Consider the following 27897-nt stretch of genomic DNA (forward strand, 5'->3'; position numbering starts at 1 on the left):
CAAACATGTGCCAGCAGACTTCATTATACTAACGTAAATTTTAATGTCAACTAATACGCACTGTTCTATGGTCCCTGGCCGCAGAGAAATCTCCACTGCGTCTTATAGTCGCCCACCTGTCGATTTACGGCCATGAAATTTATTATTGCCTACAGATACGGATTCTACATTGATGGCACACCTTCTTGCCGATTGTGCTGTCGGCTCTTTTAAATTTAGGATGCGCAGAGATGGCAGCAGCATTGCACCGTGGTGTCATAGCGGCCATGTTGTCAACCAATATGGGTTTACGTATAGCGGCACGAGATTCATATGTGCGGTTCCACATCCCGCGCCACTGGTGAGTTGACAGGGTTAGCCTCTAGAGCTCTTGCCTCTGCCTAGAATCGAGCCCCGGGCGTTTAGCTCGCAGTGGAAATGACATTTCTTAAAACTGACAATGACCGTTATTTTTTGACACCCTATTATGCAGTGGCCGGGATAGCTCAGTCATTATATTGACGGGCTGCAGGCATGTCTAAGACATGATGTACTCTGAAAAATGTCTAAACAAACATCATTTGCTCTGCCTGCACACCTGCTCGATAGACATTCTGAACAAAGCAGTCTTGAAGAGACCATTCCTACATGATCTGGTCTGTATCTGGCGACGTACTGACACCCACCTACCAGGGCACCACATCCCGTAACACTGTACCTGTACATGAACACTTCAGCAGTAGGCTCCATTTTCTGAGTATAAATCCTGAATATGCAGACACCAGACTTATCTGAAACACCCGTATCCGCTTACCAGAATGCAAGCCAGTAGAATCCAGTGCCTTGAGAACTTCTGCATCAAGCAGGACCAGAATACTTTATTTATTTATTTATTTCTAATTTGCAAAATAAGGCAAGATAACCTCATATTCATAATTTTTAATAGCGCATGAGCGTGCATGATTAATGCATGCCAGTTGAGATGACATTTTGCAGACTACAGAGGGTAAATCCGGACAATATAAAATATGAAACAAACAAAATTACAGTAGTAAACAACTGAATTAGGCAGTATCAACACACTTTAAGGATAAATTAAGACATGAGCCCCAAAGCAGCTTTTGAACATATACGCATCTTCACACAGAATTTTGTATCCCTAGTAACAGCACTGTTGTTCCCACCTCACAAGTTTGCACAGTTCCCATGCTGGCACTGTCCATGACGAAGGTGTTAAAATATATCAAATTGAAGAGATTTTCTATGCCATGATGTTCACATAATAGTCTCATGAAAAGTGATCAATTAGTGACAGCTCATTAATGGGGTTGCCTATATGTTGGACAGCAGGATGACTGCAGAGTAACAGAGAGGAGTGGATCTTGAAGCAAGCAGCTACAGCACTTCCCTGGAGGGACTAAGGGAAACCATAAAAACCTCATCAGGATAGCTGGTGTTCTGGGCGAGATTCTATCTAAGCATTTCTGCATAAAAGTCTAAGAGTGTTACATCTTGACAAATGAGTTCAGGATGAGAACATCAAACCTCACAATTTGCTTATTGTTTTGTAGAACTGTAAAACAGAATCAACATTCTCATCCTGATGAAAGCTGAATTTCCTCTAAAATTTTGGAATCCAACTACCAGACTATACGGTGTGACAGCCCTGAAGATCACACTATAAATTTTCACTGCCATGAAAACCTCATCCCTTATGCACTTCAGTACTTCATGTATGGTTTTTTCATATGGGGTAGTGCAGGAATATGGATTAAAGTTGCTTTTTTATCATTCATGTACTCACTGTATGTTTTATTTCACCAACACTACACTTTGAGGCACTGCAAAACCTGTAAGCCTTCTGACCAAACTTTGATGAGTTAAGTCACAAACAGATGCATCAGTTTGACTTTTATCCTGAAGTTAAACTTCTGTGCTTTGAATCAATGTAATCAGATAAATTCGGCCACCCTCGGCCTATAAAGCTTCCAGTTTCTCCTGTATTCTTACTTACTTACTCATGGAGCTGAGCCCTTCTGGAGGAGCCGCCAATTCTGCAGCTACTCAAGAAGTTCCCAGCATTTTATGGAACCCAAAGGTTCATTACCGTGTTCACAAGAGTCCTTCACTGCTCCCTATCCTGTGCCAGATCAGTTCAATCCATACCATCCCATCCGTCCTCTCTAAGATCCATTTTAATATTGTCCACCCACCTGCGCCTTGGTCTTCACAGTGGTCGCTTTCCTTCTGGCTTTCCCACCAATATCCTATACACATTCCTTGTCTCCCCCATTTGTGCTACATGCCATGCCCACCTCATCCTCCTTGACTTGATCATTCTAATTATACTTGGAGAAGAGTACAAGTTACGAAGCTCCTCATTATGCAGTTTTCTCCAACCTCCTGTCACTTCATCTCTCTTCGGTCCAAATATTCTCCTCAACACCCTGTTCTCAAACACCCTCAGTCTGTGTTCCTCCCTTAATGTCAGAGACCAAGTTTCACACCCATAAAGAACCACAGGCAAAATTATAGTTATTTATATTCTAATCTTTATGTTTTTGGACAGCAGATGAGAAGAAAAAAGGTTCTGGACTGAATGGTAAACAAGCACGGCCCGAGTTCAATCTCCTCTTAATTTTTCTCCTGTATTCATAAATAATAAAAACACACCTCAATTAACTTCCTGCCCTGCAATGCATAGATTTAATGACTGAAAATGGAAGACAGACCAAAAGCAACCAATATGCAGGATCTGTACCCACACCCACCACTTGTATAAGAAAATAGCACCTACTTTTTATGGGGTGTGATGCTGTATTGCAGGAACATGCTGCATCCATATTTAGGGCAGAACTGTAAGCTAAGGGTGGCAGTAAGTTGTATGGATAAAGGGACAAAAGCAGCTATGAGGAGCCCTGGACAGAACCAACTGAAATCAGAACTGTGAATCACTAAGAAGCCCTTCTAAGAGCCACCAGTGTCTCCCTCCATCTCTCTTGAGCTCCTCACATGAGCCACTGGTCATCCAGAACCATTATTTTTCCCAACTATATACTCTGGGAAAATGGACCTTACAAGGGCCTCACTTACATCGACTGGTTTCCTCAGGACTCCATTTCTCCCTACATTTGTACCAGTTTTTCCATGCTCAACTTAATCTTCTACCATGAAGATGGAGGCAGGATGTATCTCCAAAACGTCAGTAAACATCTACCAGACTACACTGTGTCACATCCCATATGAGGATTACCTTCATAGTCGTCAGTATGGTGAGAATTCGTATCTCGCGCAATAGCATCTGTAAATGTGCTGTTCACAGTGTGCTACTTGTGCGACCGGGGTGTTTCAATTCACCCCAAAATATTCAGCTTCTTCAGCAAGTTCTTTCATGCAGGATACAAGTAGTTCCTTCTGCATGCTTACATCCAAAGCATAACAACACAGTAACCAGTGCTAACAAGTGAGCATTGTTGTAACTCTTCAACAGGCTTTCAAGATACCATGATCTCATCTGTACACTGAAAGGTTACTGTCTTGTAGGATGCAGCGCTGTGGAGTCTGGTACATATTTACCAGAATTTCAAAAAAATCTCCTGCCTCCATTTCTCTAAAGATGATGAAAGCAGACATCTCTTTAAAGGACATCCATATGTTGAAGACGCTGCATTTCATTGCAAGATCAACAATAAACCTGCATAATTTAGGACTTATGCCAATATTCCGATGTATCACTTTCGGACTCTCCCTGAACTGCCCGTATCAAACGCATACGTAGCTGTAGTTTCTGTGATTCTGGTGTCTTCCTGAGGAATGGGAGTAGGCTCATGAGGAAGTGGTAATCGCCATCCACTTTTGTGTGGTCACACAGATCATTGGAAAGTATCTGCTTCTTGGTTTTCCTTAATTCATTTTCTACTGGAAACTCGCAAGGCCTTTTCCGTGTCATTGTTGAGATTTCAGGAGCCGTATCGTGCACTTCAGTGTCATGTGTCTCCAAAATGCTCTTGTCACATACAGAGTCTTGAGATACAACTTCTGAAGGCACACAAATTTCACTGACCAATGAAAATTGATCAGTTTCACTATTGGAATAGTCTTCTTTCAATTCTGTGTCATCTAAATCTTCACTTTTCACAAAAAAAAATACTTGAAAATGGTTCATCTTCATCTGCATTCTCTGAAACCTGCATAACATCCTTCAGGAACAGCATGTGTGGAAAATATATCCATCTTGACTTGTAGGAGATGGTCTGCCCATGAGGACCTCCAGGTATGCCACAAAGATGCTTCTTCAGCTCCCTCCTAAATACGTCCCTCAATATGGCCCATTTCTGCTTCACAACATGGCCTGCAACATCACACATTCAACATAATGATCTTCTGTCTAATGCAGCAAAAATTGTTAAGTTTTACTTTGAACACAAAAAGGTAAAAAAGATATAGCTCTCACTGTGCTTAAGTAATTAAGCACATCATGAAGTCATGTTGGGTAGTGGAGGTATAGCTCCACCATTCTTGGCTTTGCAACTAGATGCAGATAAATGGACAGCTTCATGCCCCATCCCACTTTACTCCTAGGGAAAGAGCCCCTGGTACTCACTGAACTGAAGGAAAAAAAGTTCTACATTTAGATTGTGATTTTTATTGTGTGTCATCAGGTCAGCTGTTACATCATTTTGGAGAAACATTCTCTCCTGAAGATGGAAGCAGCAGGTTCCTCCACAATGTCTGTACCCACATACTGGACCACACAGCACCACTTCACAACTACACTCCACATCACTAGAAATGCCTGGGTATGATAAACACATGTTGAATGAAAATTATTAAAATGTAGGTTTAGAAATTCACTCCTACGTGTATCGTCATTGGGAACAGTGGCTGTGACGGCTTAAGGCACTGAAATAGCTTTGTTAAAATAATGGGAACTTGAGCATTATCTGGTAACTCAAGTTATTTTAAAATTTACCACCATGTTGTCCACCACGTTGAAACTGAGAAGTTTATTTGTAGAAACAGGGTCAGGCTTTTGGTTTTAAACATCAGGTCTGTAGTTCCATTATGAAAAAGTCAGGATTTCGGTTTCATTTTTAAGAAATAAATACCAAAAACTTCTTAAAGATAGGTTCTTGTTTTTGTTTTTAAATAAACTTTATTATTTTCTATTATTATTATTATTTAACTGCAAATGGTGGCAGTGGTACTACAATAAGAGAACTCACAAATAACACACACAAACAAACTTCTACAGTTATCAGTGCTGATGTAGCATACAGCATGGCAGCAACATTTTGAAGTTACTTGGCTCACCTGTTAATATACAAGTACCAAAATGAAGCTCACTGGAACTAAGGAGATAGCATCTACCCAAGACTACCAGCATTTTATGCCCTGGTCACAACTCAGAAAACACAATCTATGCCTTCGCTCTGTGAGCACCTCAAATGTCACATGTTTTGTATATAATCATGCATCCAGACATTTAGGAGATGCATACAAATGCATCAGATATTTGAAAACACTGCATCAGTCACATCCACTACAGAAAACTGAGATCAGACCAATACTCAAATAAAAGCAGCAAGTTTATGTTCCATCCACAAAGCTGAAGTGTATGTAAATGGTATGAAATACATAAATGGAAAGATAAACTACAGTTCCAAGTATACATATAGATATTTTCCACATTAGTTCTTTCTAGATTCATTCATTCATTCATTTATTTTAAAATTCCATGAATCCTCTCTGGTCACAATGTGCCTAGGATGTAGAACATGTCAGATTACTATATGTACTGCAATAACTAATGCGGGTAAATGGTTATCATTGTCACAATCATGCTGTAAAAACAAAATCGTAATATATATATCATAATATATATGTGTGAAATTACAGGACTGGTATTTATTTATTTCAGACACAAACACTGTAGCAAAGCCAATCACAATACAGTCATCACACTACAGACTGTAATTATTTGCCTTGTATTTCATTAAATATTCAGGAAATTTATAAAACTTTCAAACAAAAACTGTAAAGCTAAATCACCGCCATATTTTATATTTGGGCCACTTCCATGAAAATTGGCAATATTTTATCTCATCTGTAAAATATGTTATATTGGCCTGATATTAAACAAAATTAAATCTGCTAAATAACTTCACATGTAGACCACCAATGCCAAATTTAATCCAAATAAATTTAGTTAACTGCAGAAATAAAACTCTCCCTTATGGATGCATTCATTCTATGAAAAAGCAGCACACACAACCAAAAACATGGATATCGATAATTTTAAGTGAAAATACTTTTAGAATTTATGTAGATATATTTAGTATGCTAATAACATTTCCAATTTTACTTGCTAATAAACGTCTGAGTAAAGCATGAACAAGTCCTCCGGGAGGGACTTTAAGCCATGGGTCTCGTGTCGTAGCTTTACGGCACGTAAAAGAACCTCATGTCTCAAGGGGACCTCTGGGCCAAATTCAGGACATTTCCCGCCCAACAGTAGTCTCTAACGCCTCTGGTTGATGGGGGAAGCATCGAGATACTGCTGAGCCAGTAGAGGCCGTACTCGCTGGCTTAGTTGGGACTGATGGCACACACCAGTACCGGTAGGGTATAGAGACTGGTAGAATATCACAGGGGGACGCACAATGGACCAATATCTGGTCTAAGTGCATGGGGAAACCCACCCTCTCCAACAACAACAACAACAACAACAAGGCATGTTCACAGTAACAGAAATATATCTTTTGACACTAAAGACTAGATGGATGTTGGTCTTCTTTTGGCTGTGTAACATCTCGGCTACTAAAACCGACTTTATGTAAACCATAAATAAATAATCGAAACTTTAATATACGAACAACTCACGACCAGCAGGGCAGAAGACCACTTAATACTAAAATTGACAAAACTCCGCCCATATGGTTCAGTCCTGTGAGAGCCCTCAGACCCATTAGTCCAAAAACAACGTTCTTTGACCGAGAGTAAGTACTACGGGTCCATTTATTACGATGTGTCTAAATAGTTCCACTATTAAAACAGTGATGTAAAGTAAAAAGAAAAAAAAAATGCTCGGCTCTCTGAACAATTCATTTTACGTAACATACCACCGTCCACCCTTTAACACCAGAAAGGTTCGTTTGGAACCGTAACTCTTGATAATTTTTCTGAGGTTGGATTTTTCGTGGCTTTCCTTAAGCCAGATGAATATCGAAATCGAATCTTTATGTCGGCCACGGCCACTTCCTTTCCAAGTTCCTGTCTATTCGTCAGTGATGATCGCCTACCCATTTTATTCGATATAGTTCAGACAGTATTCTTAATTAACCTAAAAATCGACCACAAATCCGCACTTATAATGCGTAATACTTACTATTCTTGCCCATAAGGGCGGCAACTTCGGACCACAGTCTTCTCTTCGCTTCTCGGTTGTAATACATTTTGTCTCTATGGTCCCATAAAGATCTGCGTTCGAAAACACAGTACACAAGCTTATCGCAATCCATTATTAACACCTGGTCTGTGAGGGTCTGTAGCCTGCCTGTGTGACGGTCGCCCGATTGAACCCGTCCCGACACGACACGACACAAACCAACCCGAAGAGACCCGATTTCGTAACTGCATGACGTCACTCAACGTTTGTAACGTACTGCCCTCTTTTTGAGTTTTTGGGAGTCTAGGTTTTGTCATTTTTCACAGACAATGGGCGTTTGTTTGGCTTGGTGTAACAAGCAAAACCGTCTGAAAGTTCTAGGGGTGGAATGGACAGTTTCTACTGGCAGAACTGTTGATCGTTTACATTAATATAACTTCTAAATTTCCAGTACAGCCTTCAAACAATTTGTCCCTACCTGTTTATGCACAAGTATCAGTCATTTCTGATTTTCAGTACTCAAAATGCCATATTAAAATTACCTCATTACAATAAAGTCCAACATTTCTTTATCACTTTTTTGCTTCGGAATCGAAACTGTTTTTTAACGGACCGTTTGGGGTATGAAGGGGAAATTCGAAATCGAAACTTGTTTTTTTAAGAAGTTTCGGGTATGAAGGGAAATTCGGAATCGAAACTTGTTTTTTAAGAACTAATTGCATTTGTTGAAGTGGGGAGTATATCTGTTCGCGGAGATGTTTATATTTACGTATGATGTATAACACAACATGCGTAACCTCTTCAAGACCCTGTCCTCAACCATGAACCCGTCTATTTCGATAAGTAATCACAAGACTTCACACAATTCACAGTACCGTAACGCGAGATAGGTCAAGAAGCACAAGTTCCAGAGACTGTAGCGTTATCCTGATTCCTAGTCTAATGTGAGGACCTGTCGAGATGTGACGCCGTGTGTTCCATTTATTTTCAGCTTATTTAACGAAACTCTCGACAACTCCAACATCCACTAGATTCGTCTAGCGGTAGCGCTCTAAATATATACTCAGAAGGTGCCAGGTTCGAATCCCAGTCGGGCCACCTGCTGTCCTGACTGAGGAACACAGAACATTACTGAGACTGTATACATAACGTCGAATGGTTTGGAAGACTTACTAACTCCATGGGGCTGAATCCTTCTGTAGAAGAGTACAAGTTATGAAGCCCCTCATTATGTAGTTTTCTCCAATCTCCTGTCATTTCATCTCTCTTCGGTCCAAATATTCTCCTCAACACCCCGTTCTCAAACACCCTCAGTCTGTGTTCCTCCCTTAATGTCAGAGACCAAGTTCACACGCATAGAAAACAAAAGGCAAAATTATAGTTTTGTATATTCTAATTTTTACGTTATTAGACAGCAGACGAGAAGACAGGTTTTGGACTGAACGGTAGCAAGCATTGACCGAATTCAATGGGCTCTTAATTTCCCCATGAATCAGGCTTTGATTTCTTACTGTCGTTCCCAAATATCTGAACTGTGCCACATTTTCAAAATATCTGTTTCCTATGTCATGATTTTGCGCTGCATTTTGGTGACGAGACAGCTACATGTATTTTAATGTTTGGATGATATGAATAAGTAACTGGAAAGGACATGAAAGGAATTGGCCGTGGCTTAATTTACAGTTATGCCTACAGGAAGAAGGCTGTAGGGGTCTGAGCTTCATCTCCATCAGATGCAGTCATTGCGCGGTTCTTCTGCGCAGTCTCTATTCAGAAAGTCAGAGATGAAACTACCGGGGAACCCCCGCCTGCTGTCCATGCCGCAATCTGACCATTAAGTAACTTGTAAAGCAGCATTTCGCGTTATTCTATTCGACATTTCTCGTGTTCACTTTGAAATACAGCAATGACGCGTGAATGTCAAAGGATAAGAGGTGGCTGGACGTCAGTGTGATAGTATTACACGTGCGTAAGAAAGATCAAGTTCCCACCACACATGTTGGATAACATGTAGCATGTTGTCAAGGGGCCCGCCCCGCTGATACGGTCTGTCCGACCTCAGGACGGGGACCAGCGTCGGTCTTAGGTTCCGCGGAGAGTGGCTACGGGCTGGACAGCCGAGGGGTCTCAGTTCCGCTCCTCTCAGAGTCGTTCAGGCTCTGGGGCCGAAGTCGATATCGGGAACTCTTTCCCCGGGGGTAAAGCAGCCAAGGCGGGAAGCTGACAACTCACCTCCAACTAGTCAAGAATACATGGATCTATACATGCACATAGGTTTCCATGGCGTAGTGCGTAGTTAATTAGGCACAGGGACAACGTTACCCATAAAGCGTACATTCCATTTGTATAGAATTCTAGTCCTAAAGAGCTGTTACCGAACTGTTTTGTTAGTTTATATCTGTGAAGAACTCAAATACACAAACCGTCTTCATGTATCTCCACACAAAATATCACATTCCTCACTGCTGTAATTCAGTTGTTAACGTCTTCAAGCCCAAGTTCCGTGCTATCGTCACGTGCTGTTTCACATCCAACAACACAATTACCTAAACACAACAAAAAATTTAAATTGTAGAAAATCTGTTACCATTCATTATTTGAGGGCCCTGAATTAAGTTGAGCTAATGTTCTTCCCACCTCAGAAGTTCGCGCTTCCGTCGAGTTGTTATTACTGCAACCTCCGTGCCCTGTAGTCCGCAAGCGAACTATACCGACCTAGTGACCGCCGCTTGTCTGCGAATTTAGTGCTAACTTTTGCGGATAGAGGGTGTCACGTGGTCAGCGCAACGGATCCCTACAGCGCCCAGACCGGCTTTGAGGCTCACAGAGACCCCTATCCAATGGGTACAGAGGGCCTCCTTCCCCGGGGTTAAAGAGGCCGGGCCATGAAACTGACCACTCACCTCCATCGCGTGCCGAGATGAAGAATGATGGAGCTATACCTCCACTCCCCATACGTCTTCACGGTACACATTTCTTTGTTCTCACTGCTAAAAATGGTTTACATGCGGAAATGTGTGAGTCCCCTGTAGGGCTGCAACACAGGGAGCGGTGTCGCAGTTTCATCTCGCCGATCTGAACACATTCAGCCGGCCGGTCTTATCTTCTTGCGTTGTGTTTGTCTCGCGAGCGGTGTGCTCCTCCGCGTGGGGAGGTTCCGAAAGTTCTAGCTCATCCACCGTCCAAGGAAACCTAGCACTGCTCTATACCAATTGGATGGACCCCGGAGCTGGTTCAACCCTTTAAATGCAGTATTTCTTCTAATACACGTAATACATGTAAATTCAGTTCGTACCTCACAGGGAACACACTCCGTCTCCATAACAACGCCCAACCGGTTAATGCTGTTTATGGAAATAATCGCTGTGTGAGCAGAATGCAGAGTTATAGTATCTTGAAGTCCGTACCTCACAGGAAACAAACTCCGTCTCCATAGCAACGCCCAACCGGTCAATGTTGTTTAGGGAAACAGTCGCTGTTTACTGTGAGAACCATACGGAACACATAAATACACTGTGCGGGCAGAATGCAGAGTTTTAGTATCTTGAAGTCCGTACCCCACAGGGAACACACTCCGTCTCCATAACATCGCCCAACCGGTTAATGCTGTTTAGGGAAACAGTCGCTGTTTACTGTGAGAACCATACGGAACACATAAATACACTGTGCGGGCAGAATGCAGAGTTTTAGTATCTTGAAGTCCGTACCTCACAGGGAACACACTCCGTCTCCATAGCAACGCCCAACCGGTTAATGCTGTTTAGGGAAATAATCACTGTGTGAGCAGAATATAAACATTTTGTGTTTGGGGCCTTCTTCAGTGTCCCCAATTTTAGGAGCTAGAATGTTCATCTGGAACCGATCTATCAAATAGGGAACATGAATAAAATGAAACCAGCCGCTCAATAGCTAGGGAGGTTCATATACAGAGAGAACGAATTAAAAAGAATGTTATTTGGGGGGGGGTTCAGAGGCGCTGAATTCTGCAATTCCGTCACAACGTTGAGGTTCTTACCACGATGAGAACTCCTCATTCCACGCATGGGGCGAAACCAAGGCCGTCTTAACACGGGCCGTTCCTTGTGTACTCAGTTTGTAATCTGTAACAAACAAGGGAAAAACTAAATATCGAACTTTTCTTGTTACGCTCTATCAGCAACACGCTTATCTGCTGCTCCACGTGAAGCATTTGTAACACTCGTCTCTGCCACCAGAATTCAGCATAAGAAGTGATGACGAAATGAGAACTCATGCGTAAGTCGCGCATACAGAATTATATATATATATNCTTACATGAAACAGTTTTTATATAATTTCTGTTTAAGAGCTAATTACACATACATAATGTGTCTTTCAACTTAGTTTAAAACGGTATTGCCACTACATATTTCGATCGTAATATGGTCATCATCGCGTTATGAAGTTGATGTATGGAGACTTCTGTGCTTCCTTTCATCTTCTAATATGGGGCACTATGCTACAACCCGGAAGGCCGCGGGTTCAATTCGATTTTTCAATTGACCTAATCCTTCCAGCCGCACTATGGCCCTGGGGTTGACTCAGCCAGTAATAGAAATGAGTACCAGGAATCTCCCTGGCGGGTAAACCGCGGCCGGTGCGTGAAGCTGACAACTTTACCGCCATCTGTGAGCTGATTGTCTAGAAAATGTGGGAGTCTCGACCTCTCAGACCCCTATGGGCCCCCACGGCTTGTTACAGGGGTAGTTGTTTACGTATATTAGAAGACCAAAGCAAACATGGCCGTCTCCTTACAAGTTTTATAACACGCGATGATGGAACATGTAACGACAATGCAGCTTTAAAACAATTTTGAAAGACACATTGTGTGTGTGTGTGTGTGTGTGTAATTAGCTTTTAAACAGGAAAGTGCTGCATGTAACACAACAGTATCTGTTAATCAGTTAATGATATGCAGCAGCATGCTACAGTACAACAGTGACACATGGAGGCTTCCTTAACATTTGCCGGCACATCCCAATTTTAGTCAAAATCAGACAACAATACCGGACACTTCACATAAAGATCCACGTGGGTTTATGTGTGCATCTCGAACGTAACTCGCTGAATTCTCATCGGAGCGAAAACTGTTTTGGACGCAAGTTTCATCTGAAAAATGAAACATCAATTTTATGCCCAATCCATCTTTTTCCCATGTGGCGTGCGGAATTGGAGATAATTAAACAAATTTTTTTTTTCTATGCTCTGTCGTGATTCGAGAGCATTTGATATGATTTTGCCATCGTCACGTGACCCGTCTATCAAAATCGAAAGAAAAAAAACAACAGAAAACACCAAATGTTAAAATTAAATTCCCTCTATAAATATATATCATTCACTTATTATGCACAGGGAGCCGGGATAGCTCAGTCGGTATAGCGACTAGCTACCGGCTGTATGACCGAGGAGTCGGCGCTCGAGTCCCGGTAGGGTCAAGAATTTTCTTTTCTCCATGTCGTCAAGACCGGCTCTGGGGTGCACCTAACCTCCTATCCAACAGGTACCGGGGATACAGCTGACCACTCATCTCTAACTAGCGCCGAGGTCAAGAAAATATGGATATATACATCAACTCCCCCATACGCTTTCATGGCGTGGTACTTAATTAGGTAAGCACAGGGACAGCTTTACCTTTACCTTACGTAAGGTGTTCAGGAGTCGACCAAGTTATCTCTGGGATGATGACTTCTTGCGCTTGGGGCATCTGTCTCGCTTCACTTTTAAGGATTTCAACCGTTACAGGTCTTTTTTATTTTAATTACGCCATAGTTTAATATCTCTGATAGTGAGTTCTCGGAAACATTTAAATTAACACTGATAAACTTATTAATAATGTAAGTTATATTACTTATGTAATTATCTGACACGGCTAACTCACGTCAGCCGTCTCGTGACCCGCGAGATATCTCTCGCAGCTGATTACAGTTGCGGCTTGACATGAGGCAGTCATTGTTGTCACCTATCGACAGAGCGGCGGCTGCAAACGTAGAACTGACGATAAGTAGATCAGGAAATCCGTCAAACAGAAATATCTCAAATTAAGGAAACTGTAACTCATATACGTGTATATAGGAGCTGGAACAGGGGCGGGCTACGGGCTGAATGGCCGGGGTTCCATTCCCGGTAGGGGTATGATTCTTCTCTTCCCCACAGCGTCCAGACCGGCTCCGGGGTCCACCCAGCCTCCTATAGGCTCTTTCAGTGGCAGTAAAGCGGCCGGGGCGTGAAGCTGACCGCTCACCTACATCTAGTGTTAAGGTGAACAATGGCGGAGCTATACCTCCACTTCCCATACGTCTTCATGGCACGGAGATGAGTTTACCTTTCTTTTTAGCCTATACCGCTTTGAAAAAAAGTACCAGGACGCACATATGCACACAAAGCCACTCTCTGGTACTTCAGCTTGAAGCATGGAAAGTATTCCAGGACCTGAGCAATGTTCACTAGCCTGAGTGCTCATGAACGAATTTCTTGGTTCACGTTTGACACTAAGTTTTGCGAAGTATTATATACAAGGACCCCGGATTTTAATTTTGTGATTGGGTAGTATAATTCAGAGAAATAATTTGGGGCCTATAAGAGAAGGGGTTTCTAGCATGAATTCCCCATAAATACAGTACATAGTATTTAAAAATCCCGTCCGTACCTCACAGGAAACACACTCCGTCTCCATAACAACGCCCAACCGGTTAATGCTGTTAGGGAAATAATCGCTGTTTACTGTGAGAACCATACGGAACACATAAATACACTTTGTGGGCAGAATGCAGAGTTTTATAATGCCAAAGCAACTGGGATTTAAGGAGTTAAAATGAAACCAGTCGTTGTCTTGACCCGAGAATGCACCGACTGACTTGAAATCACCTGCAACTAACGGAAAGTGTGCGCTGTGGAGACGGACAATGCTTTCAGTGCGGCTGCGGACTTCACATTGTGCCAACTCTGCTTAATAAGTTACTGGGATTCGGACAGTATCGATATTATAGGCCTATAGTATACCTGGAGAGACTAAAGAAAACCACGAAAGACTCCAGTTAGGATCCGTCATCCCAGGCGAGACTGCAACCAGGCCTCAGGATCATGTTCTCAGGTCAATATAGGAAGGAACACTGTCGCCACAACGGAAACCACTGAACCTGACCGTAGACATATACGTATATATGTACAATGATGATGGTTATGGCCCTTAAAGGGCCGTTTCTTAAGGGCATAACTGATGGGAATTGGTTTGCTTAGGGCCCCGTCCTTATTCTCATCTTACCAATATCCGTACCATTTTATACAAACCAGGCTTAATCTTCTATCCTGAAGATGGAGGCAGCAGCTTTCTTCGAAACGTTGCTTCCTACCTACCAGGCTGTACGGCAGCATATCTTCATTGTAATGGCCGTGAGAACCTGAAATCACACATATGAACCTCTGTTGGGTGACTAATTTACGTGCTTATCTCTCCTGAACATGGCGGCAGCAAATTCCTTCGAAACTTTCTCCCACTAGGCACCACTGTGAGAACCGCAGATCTCTTATCGAGATTCCCGGATTGCTGACCTTTGTGTTACGTCGGTCTGCAATCTTGTGAACGTCAGAATCCGCCAGTTCAGTTACTTCGATTTTTAAGAAAGTCCCTATGAACTGCAAAAGAAAAGAAGCGTGGCGGAAGATTCACTTTGACCCTCCGCTTTCTCTGGAACCGCCCCTCTGGGAACAAAGTCCCGTTAGCCGTGAGGTTATAATACCAACGTGGCGAGCCTCATTCCAACAGCCTCTCACAATGCTGTCCCTGGTGCTTGCGACAATCCTGCTGCTTCTGTCCGCTGCATTCTTCCTGCAGAAGTTCAGGAGACCGAAGAACTTCCCGCCAGGTAAGTTAACCCTTCTTTGCCGTACACCACTGCACTGTGAAATTTGTATCATTTCGTACCTCACAGGAAACTCTCTGGGTCCCCGTTTCAAGGACGAGCCGGTTAAGAACAAGACTTGTATTAGGGGGGAGGTCGGTTGAAGTATCGGCTGCAACACCACCTACCCTGCCTGAGGTTTTTCTCAGCCCCTCCAGTCAAATGCTGGGACATTACCTGAATTACGCCAAGGCTGCTTCCTTTCAAATCCTTTACAATTCATTCTTCATCATACCATCCGACGCTACATAGTCTCCATACTGAAATTATCGTTAAACATCCTACAAAGAGGAGACTGAACTCGGGTAATGCTTCCTACCGTTCAGTCCAGAGGCTTTCGTCTTCCCATCTGCTCTCTAAAAACAGAAAAATTAGAATGCACAAAACCATAATTTTGCCCGTGGTTCTGTATGGGTGTGAAACTGGGTCTGTGACATTAAGGGAGGAACATAGACTGAGGGTGTTTGAGAACAGGGTGCTGAGGAGAATATTTGGACCGAAGAGAGATGAAGTTACAGGAGGTTGGAGAAAACTGCATAATGAGGAGCTTCATAACTTGTACTCTTCTCCAAGTATAATTAGAATGATCAAGTCAAGGAGGGTGAGGTGGGCAGGGCATGTAGCACGAATGATGGCGAAGAGGAATGCATATAGGATATTGGTGGGAAATCCAGAAGGAAAGCGACCACTGGGAAGACCAAGACGTAGGTGGGTGGGCAATATTAAAATGGATCTTAGAGAGATAAGATGGGATGGTATGGATTGAACTGATCTGGCACAGGATAGGGAGTAGTGAAGGACTCTTGCGAACACGGTAATGAACCTTCGGGTTCCATAAAATGCTGGCAAGTTCCTGAGTAGCTGCACAACTGGCTGCTTCTCAAGAAAGGCTCAGATCCATGAGTGAGTGACCCTACAAAGTAATACGAAGTTCTTAGAAGAACCAATGGCCTACGATCCTTTGATACGATACGGACAGTACAGAAAACAAAATTGGGAACACAGAGCAAGGTGATCTCAAAGCGTCATTTCATTTTTTTCGAATTTCGGGGAGTAAACTAAGAAGAAAGCCCAACCGGTTAAGGACACAGCCGCAGTTTACTGTGAGGACCAGCTGCACTCCGTGGGCAGAATGCGGAGTTCTCTGGGCTGTTTCTACTTTAAGGGGTTGCTTTGCTGTTACACCGTACACAGCTGAATATTACAATGAGATGAATGATGAATTGAAAGAATTTGAAAGGAAACGGCTGTGCTATCCCGGAATTTGCTCGGAAAGCAAAAGATAAACGTTAAGTTCTCTGTGCTTAATTAATTAAGCAACAGGCCACAAAGGCATGTGCGAAGTGGAAGGTATAACTCCATGTATTCATTTCGGCAATGGACGACGGTGAGTAGTTAGTTTAACGTTCCGGCCACTTTACCCCCGGTTACCATTGGATATGGGGGTGGGTGGGCCCCAGAGCCGGTCTGAACGCTTGCCTCGGCAGTTCAACCTGTAACCCGTATATTTGTCTGGAGGGACTGAGAAAATCCATGAAACCGTCAGCATGGTGGCACCCTGGCTGTGACAAGCGCCTGCATCCTTCCCACTGTGAGTGAAGACACTTACCGTTTGGCTTTCGGACGCTAAAGCAGGTGGTACATATAGTGACATGTGGGCTTTGAGGGACTACAGGTTTAACGGAACAAGGGATTTCCCTTGCAGAAAGCTATCGTTGTTGTTTCCACTGACGTCACTAGCTAACTAACCAAGCAACAAACTAATTCACTGAGCTGAGTCCTTCTTCAGAAAGTAACATTTGCTACGCAACTACAGAAATTCTCAGCTTTTTTTGCGGAACCTGAAGGTGCATTGCCGTGCTCACGAGGGCCCTCCACTGGTCCATATCCTGAGCAAGGTAAATGAAGTTCACGCCCCCAACCTTTCTCTAAGGTAAATTTTAATATTATCATTCCATCTACGTCCAGTTCTTCTTCGTTGTTTCTTTCGTTCCCACCAAAACCTTGCGTACACTCCTCTTCTTTCCCATTGGTTCGTGAACAATGCGTTTCATTGAGGTGGTGTCACAAGCATCGGATTTGGTTAAGGAAGTTCAACGTTTCGGTAGCTGGCTCTGCTTCCGTCATCAGACAAAAGAACGGAATCTACTCCTGTTGGTCCATTTGATGTAGACAATACCTGCCCCTGGCCTGGGATCGAGATCCACATGTAGTGGACCCAACAAAGTGGGATTTATACTTTTATCTGAGCTTCCGAAAACTTGTTCCCTTAAAGGTAAGAAAAGTACAGTTGTACAGGTACTTAACTAATCAAGCACTACGGTATAAAGGCGTATGGGGGAATGGATGTATAGAACCACATTTACTTGACCTCGGCACTAGTTGGAAGGCTCCCCCAGGAAACAGTCCTCGGTACCCATTGGATAGGCGGTTGGGTGGACCTCAGAGCCCGCTTGGATGACGCGGAAAAGAGACAATTCTTGACCCTACCGGGACTCGAACTACGACCCGTCGGTCGTCCGGCCCGTAGCCAGTTGCTATCCCGACTTAACCGAAACAAAACTGAAAATGCCCAATTTATGTGAGGTATCGCAATGTCCCGTTATGGTTACGTAAGTGTACCCCCGTGAGGCGAGCAGAGCGCAGTCTCCGTCGGCTGTTGACGTAGCTACGCGGTGTGTCCCCGCTTGCGCTTTCATTGCGTTAACAGCGGGACACTGGGACACGAGCGGCACTGGCGAGCGCGTGGGACTGCGGCTGGACGCGCAATACAGCACCGGAAGTCATTCGTTCGTTCATCTTCTTATTCTTGTCCTCCTCTTCCTCCCCTTCTTCTTCTCCTCCTCTTTCGTCATCTTCGTCTCCTCTTCCTTGTCCTCCTTCAGCTTCTCCTCCTCCTCCCTCGTCATCTTACTTCTCCTCCTCCTGTCCTCCTCCTTCTCCTCCTTCGTCATCTTCGTCTCCTCTTCCTTGTCCTCCTCTTCCTCCCCTTCTTCTTCTCCTCTTTCGTCATCTTCGTCTCCTCTTCCTTGTCCTCCTTCAGCTTCTCCTCCTCCTCCCTCGTCATCTTAATCTCCTCTTCCTTGTCCTCCTCCTCCTCCTTCGTCATCTTCGTCTCCTCTTCCTTGTCCTCCTTCAGCTTCTCCTCCTCCTCCCTCGTCATCTTAATCTCCTCTTCCTTGTCCTCCTCCTCCTCCTTCGTCATCTTCGTCTCCTCTTCCTTGTCCTCCTTCAGCTTCTCCTCCTCCTCCCTCGTCATCTTAATCTCCTCTTCCTTGTCCTCCTCCTCCTCCTTCGTCATCTTCGTCTCCTCTTCCTTGTCCTCCTTCAGCTTCTCCTCCTCCTCCCTCGTCATCTTAATCTCCTCTTCCTTGTCCTCCTCCTCCTCCTTCGTCATCTTCGTCTCCTCTTCCTTGTCCTCCTTATTTCCTCCTCCTCCCTCGTCATCTTCATCTCCTCTTCCTTGTCCTCCTTATTCCTTCCTCCTCCTCCTCCCCTTACCGTCTCGCTTTCTGATACCTTGCAGTACCTGCACAAACCATCGCCCCCCCCCCCATCACATGGACCTCTTCCCTTTCCTTCAACCTTGAATTCTAGCGCCTCTCCGAGTGTGCGCGTTTTGTCGGTGAAATTTGAAATTGCCGAGGCGCTAACAGAGTCGCTCTCTTCCCCGCAAATATCGTTACGCGCAACTAAGCAGCAGCCCACGGGCCTCCACACTCAGTCAGCTTCAACCTTATCGAGTGAACAGGCCGTGCCAGAGCAAAGACGATCAGTCACCGGGTTCGACCCCAGGTCAAGTCATGTGGGATTTGTGGTGGACAAAGTGGCACTAGGGCTGGTTTTGTTCCAAGTACTTCGGTTTCCCCTGCCAATTTTCATTCTACGTACTGCTCCACACTTATCATCTGTCATCCGGGGCTGGTACAGTAGGCCAGTTAGTGGCCGCCGTACGAAGTGGACTCAGTCTCACCCCACCCCAAGAAACTAAAAAAAGGAAAGTGTACAGAGAAGACTGACGCTGTTGTTTAGGCCCGTCATGGCTGCCTGTGGTGGGCAACTTCTCGGACCTGAAGCGGAAGTGCCGCGAGAAGAAGTACATGCACGAGGCCGTAGCAGCCTTGGCCCGGGAACACGACACCCCCGTTCTGGGGCTCAAACTCGGGGCGGACCTCACCATCGTAGTGTTCGGCCACGAACTGGTGAAGCAGGTGTTTGTTAGGGAGGAGTTCGACGGCCGGCCCGATACCTTCTTCATCCGACTGCGAGCGATGGGAGGGCGCAGAGGTAAGTACACACAATTGGGTTGCCTTGTGGTTTCACAGCTCAACAAAGCCCTTGATGAAGAATTGCCCTCAGCATTGAGCCCTTTAAAGCACAGGCCGCAGGAGGAGAGGTCAGTGTTCTGGGAGGTCACAGTATCGGCCCTCATTCTAAGCAAAAATGTGCATATATACATGTCCTGTTCCGAACGGTTTCCGAGATAGAGCTAATACCGGTATTTATTGTTCAAGTGACGAAGTTGGTACAGTTTACCTACGAAAATTCCACCGTCAACATCAGTGCACTTTGCAGCTCGTGTGAGGACATGGCGTGCTGCTCGTCTGTACAGTGTAACAGCTCTATCTCGGAAACCGTTCGGAATAGGACACATGTACATATACACTTCCTTGCTTAGAAAGGCCGATACTGTGACCTCCAGAATACTGACCTTTCCTCGTGGGACACCTGTGTGGTACGTAGAAAGCGCTGCATTTTCCCCACACACTGTATGTGTATGATCCTCCCTGGGAGGGCCATACGGCAGACAAATTTGAATACAGATGACCCACCGTCAGAGTTTGGGCAAGCGACATGCATAAGACTGTCAGGCCTCTGTCTCAATTGCAGGCATCACCTTTACCGACGGAAAGTTCTGGCACGAGCAGCGGAGTTTCGCGGTTCGCCACTTGCGACAGGTAGGGTTCGGGAAGGAGCTGATGGAAGACATGATAATGGACGAGCTTCAGGAGTTGGTGCGTCTGTTTGGTGAGTCCTCGCAAGCGGGCCGTTCGGTCAGCATGGGGCCCACGTTTGCCCCAAGTGTCCTCAACGTATTGTGGGTGCTCACTACCGGCGCCAGCTTCTCGTCTCGGGACGACCCGCGTCTGCACCGCCTCTTACACGTCCTCAAAGCCAGAGCCAAGGCCTTCGACATGGCGGGGGGCACCCTCAATCAGTTCCCCTGGATGCGGTTCCTGGCGCCCGAACGAACGGGGCACAACCTCATCCTACGGCTGAACTCAGACCTCAAGGACATCTTCATGGTGAGGCACCATCCTGACCTCACGACTGTCGTGGCTTTCGTCACTTCCTCAAGGAATATTTCCGGATGGTATCTCTGTTCAATCACAAACGCTTCCTTTCGAATCCTTTCCAATTCATACATCATCCAACCGTTCGACGGTAAGCAGTCCAGACACTCAGAGCGCCGTGAAATAACGCACGAACACCAGTACCGTTTCCTTTCATATCCCTTCCATTTCATCAAACTACTCATCACTACTGACGCTATGCAGTCCGAGTTACAGAAAGCATTGTTCAGTGAACGTTAAATAAGTAAATATTCAAATTAGCATGCAAACATTTATTTAAATTTGGTTTGGACATGGAGGGGGCACTATGCTACAAGCCGGAAGGTCGCGGGTTCGAGTCCCAAAGAGGTGGATTTTTTCAATTGACCTAATCCTTCTAGCAGCACTATGGCCCTGGGGTCCACTCAGCCTCTAACAGAAATGAGTACCAGGAATCTTCCTGGGGGTAAAGGGCGGCCGGCGCGTAAGGCTGACAACCTCAATGTCTCACAACCCTATGGGCCTCCACGGCCTGTTACAGGAATACCTTTACCTTATGCTTTCAATTGATTAGTTTGTACATCTATGCTGCATACAGCTGCCTGTACTACCATCTTTATGTCAGTTTTAGTATGTCTCATGCAGTTACAGACAAATGCTTCTTTTAATATTTAACTTCATACAATTCAAGATAAACACCGCCTCTTAGCTCATACGAACTCCATCTCCTCTGCAATTCTCTACTTTTATATAATTTCACATGTATTTGCACCTGATGGCTGTCATTTAATGACCGAAACACGTAATGACATAATGACTACATCCTTACAAGCAAAGCTTGTGACACGCGAGGCAGTCCCCACCTGTGGCCACTGCGCTTTATGTTCGCAGGCATCCATCCTGGAGCACCAGAAGGGGTACAGTCCGGACAAAACAAACGACCTGATCGACGCGTTCCTTCACGAAATGGAGACCAGGAAAGCAGTCGAAACATCCTCATTTACAGGTCAGCATACTCGCCGCCGTTCACACCTCATCAGTTCGCAGTCACAACTCTACACTTTCCCCGTAAAGTGTATAAACGTGAAGAGTAATAATATCTTCTGGGATATATCGGCGTATAGTCTGGTGAAACTGAACCGACGTTTCGGAGGAACATATCGCCTCCATTTTCAGGACCGAATAAGCCTGAAGATGGAGGCGATATGTGCCTCCGAAACGTCAGTTGACTTTCAACAGACTACACGGCGTTATATCCCAGAAGATAGAAATCTTCATAACCACCGGTGTCAGAGCCTCAAATCCTACAGACTATTTATGTGCTCTGTAAGATTTTAAAAATAAACAGCGATTATGTCCGTACACAAAGGGGTCGCCAACTTTTTTTGTTGCTACGGGGACAATTACAAGCAAACGAAAACATTTACCGAAACCTCTTCCCCCATTTTCCTACTTTCCCTACTTTGAAACAAGTTCTGCCAAGAACTAATCACCTACTTTCCTTCGAGGCGACACGAACCGCACAGAAAACGACGCGTCAAATAATTCTTTATAGTTGCGTGTGTATTCCTTGCCGCGGTAACATTTTTACCTAGCCGTTGCCTAGCAGCGGTAAAGGGATACATATACAGACAGACTGATGGGAAGGATTTATGAATTACGCCATTGACACGAGATCGGTTGCCATGATATACATGCCAAGTTTCATAAAGAACAGTTCAGACATTCAAAAGCTGATGGGGGGATACACAGACTCGCACAGACAGCATGGAGAAAGCAAAAGACTGATTTCGTTTGTTCCAAATAAAGAAAGTACGTTAACAAACAAAAGTAGGTTTATGAAAGTTCTCCTTTCTGTCTGTGTGTCTGTACGTGTATCCCTCCTACTGTTCCTATGTAACGGCACGGTAAATACGTTCACGCTGCAACGAATAGACATGCAAAAATAGACGAATTGTTGGACACGTCGTTTTCTATGCGGTCCGTGTCATATCAAAGTAAAGTAGGTGATTACGTCTTCCCACAACTTCTTGTTTTAACATATTCTGTTCCACCCATATTGAGGTATTATTAACAAGGTCGCCGGTTGGACTCCCGATGAGTTCATTGAATTTTTTCAATTGATCTAATCCTTCCAGCCGCACTATGCCCCTGGGGTCGACTCAGCCTCTAACAGAAATGTGTATTATGACTCTTCCTGGGGGTAAAGGGCGGCCAGCGCGTAAGGCTGACGTCACCGCCATCTTATGAGCCGATTGTCTAGAAAATGTGGCATCCTCGGCGTCTCACAACCCTGTGGGCCTCCACGGCTTGTTACACGGATAGCTTTAATATTTTTTACAGCTAATATGATGAAAACTCACAAGTAAGTCTTACAGAACTTCCCACCCGATAATACCAAGGGTTTAAGTGGCGGTTTGCAACAGCGAGAGGCCACACTGCGACTGGTGACGCCAGGGCGAGTGACAAAGGACCGGTTGTGGAAACTACCGTTGAGGGGGTGAGGGTGAGCTATTCCATAGACCAGACTTTACAAGATCCCGGAAGCGTAATAAGGACAGGAGTAAACAAACTTCAGTAAAGCAAACGAAAGGAAAATATTACATGGGAACATTAATCTTCAGAGTTACTGTTCACAAGTGCCTCGGTGCCAGCGGCCGCGCGGTTGGCCGTCACTGCCAGACAGCATTCACCGGCCGGTCGGCCTGAAATTGGAGGGGACGGTTTGTTTCATGATCTAGGAACTGGACTTCTGAGCCATAACGTTAGGGTTTGTGCATTTAATCGCCTGACTGCTGGCTATAAGTCACCCTGCGACCGGCCAACTCGACACAGTTTTCCCGTGGTTTTCCTCGACCCTGCCACAGTGTATCACCTAATCGTGATCTGTATATGCTTATGTCACAGTAGATCACCTGATAATGGATCTGTATATGCTTCTGTTACAGTAGATCAGCTGATCATGATCTGTATATGCTTCTGTCACAGTAGATCACCTGATCATGGATCTGTATATGCTTCTGTTACAGTGGATCACCTGATCATGCTCTGTATATGCTTCTGTTAAGAGTAGATCACCTGATCATGCTTTGTATATGCTTATATTAGAGTGAATCAGCTGATCATGATCTGTATATGCTTCTGTCACAGTAGATCACCTGATCATGGATCTGTATATGCTTCTGTTACAGTGGATCACCTGATCATGCTCTGTATATGCTTCTGTTAAGAGTAGATCACCTGATCATGCTTTGTATATGCTTATATTAGAGTGAATCAGCTGATCATGATCTGTATATGTTTCTGTTACAGTGGATCACCTGATCATGCTCTGTATATGCTTCTGTCACAGTGGATCACCTGATCATGCTCTGTATATGCTTATATTAGAGTGAATCAGCTGATCATGATCTGTGTATGCTTCTGTTACAGTGGATCACCTGACCATGATCTGTATATGCTTCTGTTACAGTGGATCAGCTGATCATGCTCTGTATATGCTTCTGTTACAGTGGATCAGCTGATCATGATCTGCATGGATTTTTTCATTGCGGGGGCCCAAACCACGAGCACGACGCTGGATTTTGTCTTCATCATGATGCTGCTGTACCCTGACGTCCAGCGTCGCGTGCAGGCCGAGCTGGACGCCGTCGTTGGGAGGGGAAGACCGCCGCAGCTCGCCGATAGGAATAAGTACGCTTCTTGGTCCCGTGTCCCAGGTGACGTGCTACTGTACGCAGGGGGGGGGGCATCCAAAGAATGATCAGAAATGCTGTTCATGTCTCACAGACATACTCACTCCGAGGTGTGGGACAGCCCTGAACAGGCAGCACAGTATCACATCCTCGGGCTTCACCTCTGGACTGGTTGCAGTGTGGGGTAGTCTTCTTGTAAATCACGTCATAACATTGATAAAAGCGCCGTTATAAAGAATATACCTCACTGGAACTTCTCATTGAGGTGACAGGCTTTTAATCCTGTGTTTTGGCATGTAATGCCATTTAGTCTGGTAGACGTTACTGATGTTTCGGGAAAAATTAATGCCTCCATCATCAGGATCGAAGAGTAAGTCAAGCAACAAGGACAGTGAAACATGTTACCAGCTTTCTTCTTGCTGCTTCCTTAGCTTACACCTACTATCCTGAAGATGGAGGAGGTAAGTTCCTCCGAAACAGTTTAACGGCGCCAATCTGACAAGATGGAATTTTGAGCAGAATTATGATCGGTTACGATATCCTTAGCATCTCAGAACACATGGCTACTTGTCACGCAGGTTGCCGTACGTCGAGGCCGTCCTGACGGAGGTGCAGAGGATGTACCAAGTGACGCCCGTCGCAGGACCAAGACGCGTAACAAAGGACACTACGCTTCACGGATATAACATTCCTAAGGCAAGGATGCACGCACTACACACCTTCATCGTCTGTACTTTCAGGATTACCCTAGTTGTTATAAATAGACTGAAAAATGCATAATGAGGAGCTTCATAACTTGTACTCTTCTCCAAGTATAATTAGAATGATCAAGTCAAGGAGGATGAGGTGGCCAGGTCATGTAGCACGAATGGGGAGAAGAGAAATACATAGAGAATTTTGGTGAAGTCAGAAGGCAGAACAAGATGTAGGTGAATAATATTAAAATGTATCTTAGAAGGATATGATGGGATGATATGGATTGATCTGGCTCACGATAGGGACCAAGGTTCTTGTGAACACGGTAATGAACCTCCCAATTCAGCGATAGGCACATAATTACTTGATTAACTTCTCAACAGGGACCCTGCTATTCTCTGTCTAAATCATCTTCGATACTGCGTCATCATCAGATAGTGACGTAGATTGTTACGTCATCATTAGAACGTTACTATATTCTGTTTTAAATGTCGTTCAACACACTGGATAAAGTAAAAAAACCCATGCTTCTGAGTGTTACACATCATCGTCAAAGCCCTTTAGTTTAGACTGTGCTTCACCGTAACGCGATGTGCCCTGAGTGTGCCGAGTCCCTGACTGACACCTGTTCCCCTCACAGGACACAACGGTGCTCATGAGTCTGTGGTCAGTCCACTACGACAGGCAGCACTGGAAGGATCCCGAGCAGTTTCGGCCGGAGCGACATCTGAACGACAAAGGAGAACTTGTGGTTGACGAATGGCTTCTGCCTTTCGGCCTGGGTAAGTGGACCAGACCTCCTAACCCTCTCTGAACAACGAACCGCTGTGAGACCGCGAGACATTATGGTGAAACAATGCGCCAACAGATCGCTCCACTCGCTGGTTGCAGATGGTATTTGGACCTGCCGACAATAGTCTCTCTGTCGTCAACTGTTTATTTAAAAGAGCTTGTAACCAGAAATTTGTACTTTTCAGCACTGGATATTGGCTGCATTGCCAATACAAGGAGCCCTAATTTTATTCTAATTAAATTATTTACAGGAGAGCTCAGTCGGTATAGCGACGGGCTATGAGCTGGACGGCCGGGGTTCGATCCGCGGCAGAGATAAATATTTCTCTCTTCTCTACAGTGTCCCCACCGCCTCTGGAGCCCTCCCAACCTCCTCTCCAAAGAGGACATAGGGTTCTTTGCCCAGTAGTAAAGCGGCCGAGGTCAAGAATGGTGGAGCTATACCGCCACTCCCCCATACGTCTTCATGTCGTTGTGTTTAATTAATCACAGGGACTTTACCTTTAACAGAGTTTATTTAACAATGGTTCAAGCAACTCAAGATGATAGGATGAACAGTGTCTCAATGTGAGCGTCTACCCGCAGGAAGTGATGCAAATCACGTAAAACGTCTCTGAGGGCACTTTCCTGCAGGATGAACACTAACCACTGCGGTGTTGCTGTTTATGTCCACAGGCAGGAGGCGATGTCTTGGCGAAGCGCTCGCCAGAAGCTGTTTGTTCATATTCTTCGCCGGAGTGCTGCAAAACTTCGATGTACTTCCTGTTCCGAGCAAGGAGCTGCCCGGGGAAGCCCCGGTACCCGGACTCACACTCTCCCCTCAGCCCTACTCGGTGATGCTGAAACCTCGCCTCACTCACATGACTTAATCTCGCGTTCAGTACTGAAACCACATTTCACTTCGGCAGCAAACTCTAAAACAGGCCTACCAATGTAAAACCCGTTGAAAATTCAACGGGAGAACCTCCTCGTTCGCCATATAAGCTTCCTCTGCATTCTCCCGTATTCCTTTCCGGTCCTATACGTGTTACCGAACGATGCGTCGGAGCCGACCTTCATCGCCATCTCTCACGAATAACACGCACAAATAGTTAATTGTAAACCGTTTCCTTTACCTCGTACACTACACTACACACATCTACATCAAAATAGTATCAATACTCACAGGATCCATACGATATACGGAAACAAAAGACAGTTCTCTCGTTTGTGACCTACTACAAAATTTTAAGCTCATGCACGGTGTTAATGCTCGGAAGTTCGTTGCTATGGTACCCCAGAATTTTGTAAAGACAGTGATATGCCGCGCGCTTATAACACTTCTTATATACACTGCAGAGAAGGGTACAGGTGTCTATTGAAGCTATGGCATGCCCAGAAAGGTGTTATAGACAAAGTCTGCTGTTATGAAATACACACTTGAATTTTTGAAGTGGATCAAATTGCTCTAGAAATCCCATCAAATTTATCTGTGCGCAATGGACATCTCGGAATTATACGCTTCTGAAACATGAAGCTCAAAGGTACCAAAACGTCGGTGAAAGGCGTGACGTCCTACAAAACGGCAATCTTCACACGTTTACCGCCACCAAAGCCTCAAACCTCACAAACATTAATGGAAGTTATGTCCATGTAAAATTGCCTGTGGTTCTGTATGGGTGTGAAACTTGGTCTCTGACATTAAGGTAGGAACATAGACTGAGGGTGTTTGAGAACAGGGTGTTGAGGAGAATATTTGGACCGAAGAGGGATGAAATGACAGGAGGTTGGAGAAAACTGCATAATGAGGAGCTTCATAATTTGTACTCTTCTCCAAGTATAATTAGAATGACAAGTCAAGGAGGATGAGGTGGGCAGGTCACGTAGCACGAATGGGGGAGACGAGGAATGCCTATAGGATATTGGTGGGAAAGCCAGAAAGAAGGAGACCACAGGGAAGACCAAGGCGTAGGTGGATGGACAATATTAGAATGGATCTTAGAGATAGGATGGGATGGTATGGATTGGATAGATCTGGCTCAGGATAGGGACCAGTGGAGGGCTCTTGTGAACACGGTGATGAACCTTCGGGTTCCATAAAATGCTGGGAAATTCTTGAG

The 27897-nt window shown here is 44.8% G+C and overlaps 1 protein-coding gene and 1 long non-coding RNA gene across 2 annotated transcripts; one reads left to right on the top strand and one right to left on the bottom strand.

Annotated features, from left to right (window-relative positions):
* Positions 1-4166: 4166 nt before the first annotated feature.
* LOC111866555 lies at positions 4167-8562 on the bottom strand. Its single transcript, XR_002843170.2, has 2 exons — positions 7367-8562; positions 4167-4330 (listed from the first exon to the last, which is right to left on the bottom strand). It is a non-coding gene; the product is annotated as an uncharacterized LOC111866555 (long non-coding RNA).
* A 6434-nt stretch (positions 8563-14996) lies between these two features.
* Positions 14997-27511, top strand: LOC111866563 (methyl farnesoate epoxidase). Its single transcript, XM_023855629.2, has 8 exons — positions 14997-15246; positions 19315-19569; positions 20173-20588; positions 21507-21621; positions 24128-24308; positions 24889-25006; positions 25647-25788; positions 26474-27511. The coding sequence occupies exons 1-8, from the start codon at positions 15012-15014 to the stop codon at positions 26665-26667; spliced, it is 1656 nt and encodes a 551-aa protein (XP_023711397.1). The 5' UTR covers positions 14997-15011; the 3' UTR covers positions 26668-27511.
* Positions 27512-27897: the final 386 nt, after the last annotated feature.

Source organism: Cryptotermes secundus, unplaced genomic scaffold, assembly GCF_002891405.2.
Source record: "Cryptotermes secundus unplaced genomic scaffold, Csec_1.0 scaffold575, whole genome shotgun sequence".
Lineage (NCBI taxonomy): Eukaryota > Metazoa > Arthropoda > Insecta > Blattodea > Kalotermitidae > Cryptotermes > Cryptotermes secundus.

Bases quoted from the DNA above. Each gene is read 5' to 3' on its own strand.
- LOC111866563 (XM_023855629.2), top strand. From the start codon at position 15,012: ATGAACTGCAAAAGAAAAGAAGCGTGGCGGAAGATTCACTTTGACCCT. The intron at 19,570-20,172 runs GTAAGTACACAC...TCTCAATTGCAG, and splicing joins AGCGATGGGAGGGCGCAGAG to GCATCACCTTTACCGACGGA. The intron at 25,789-26,473 runs GTAAGTGGACCA...TTATGTCCACAG, and splicing joins GCTTCTGCCTTTCGGCCTGG to GCAGGAGGCGATGTCTTGGC.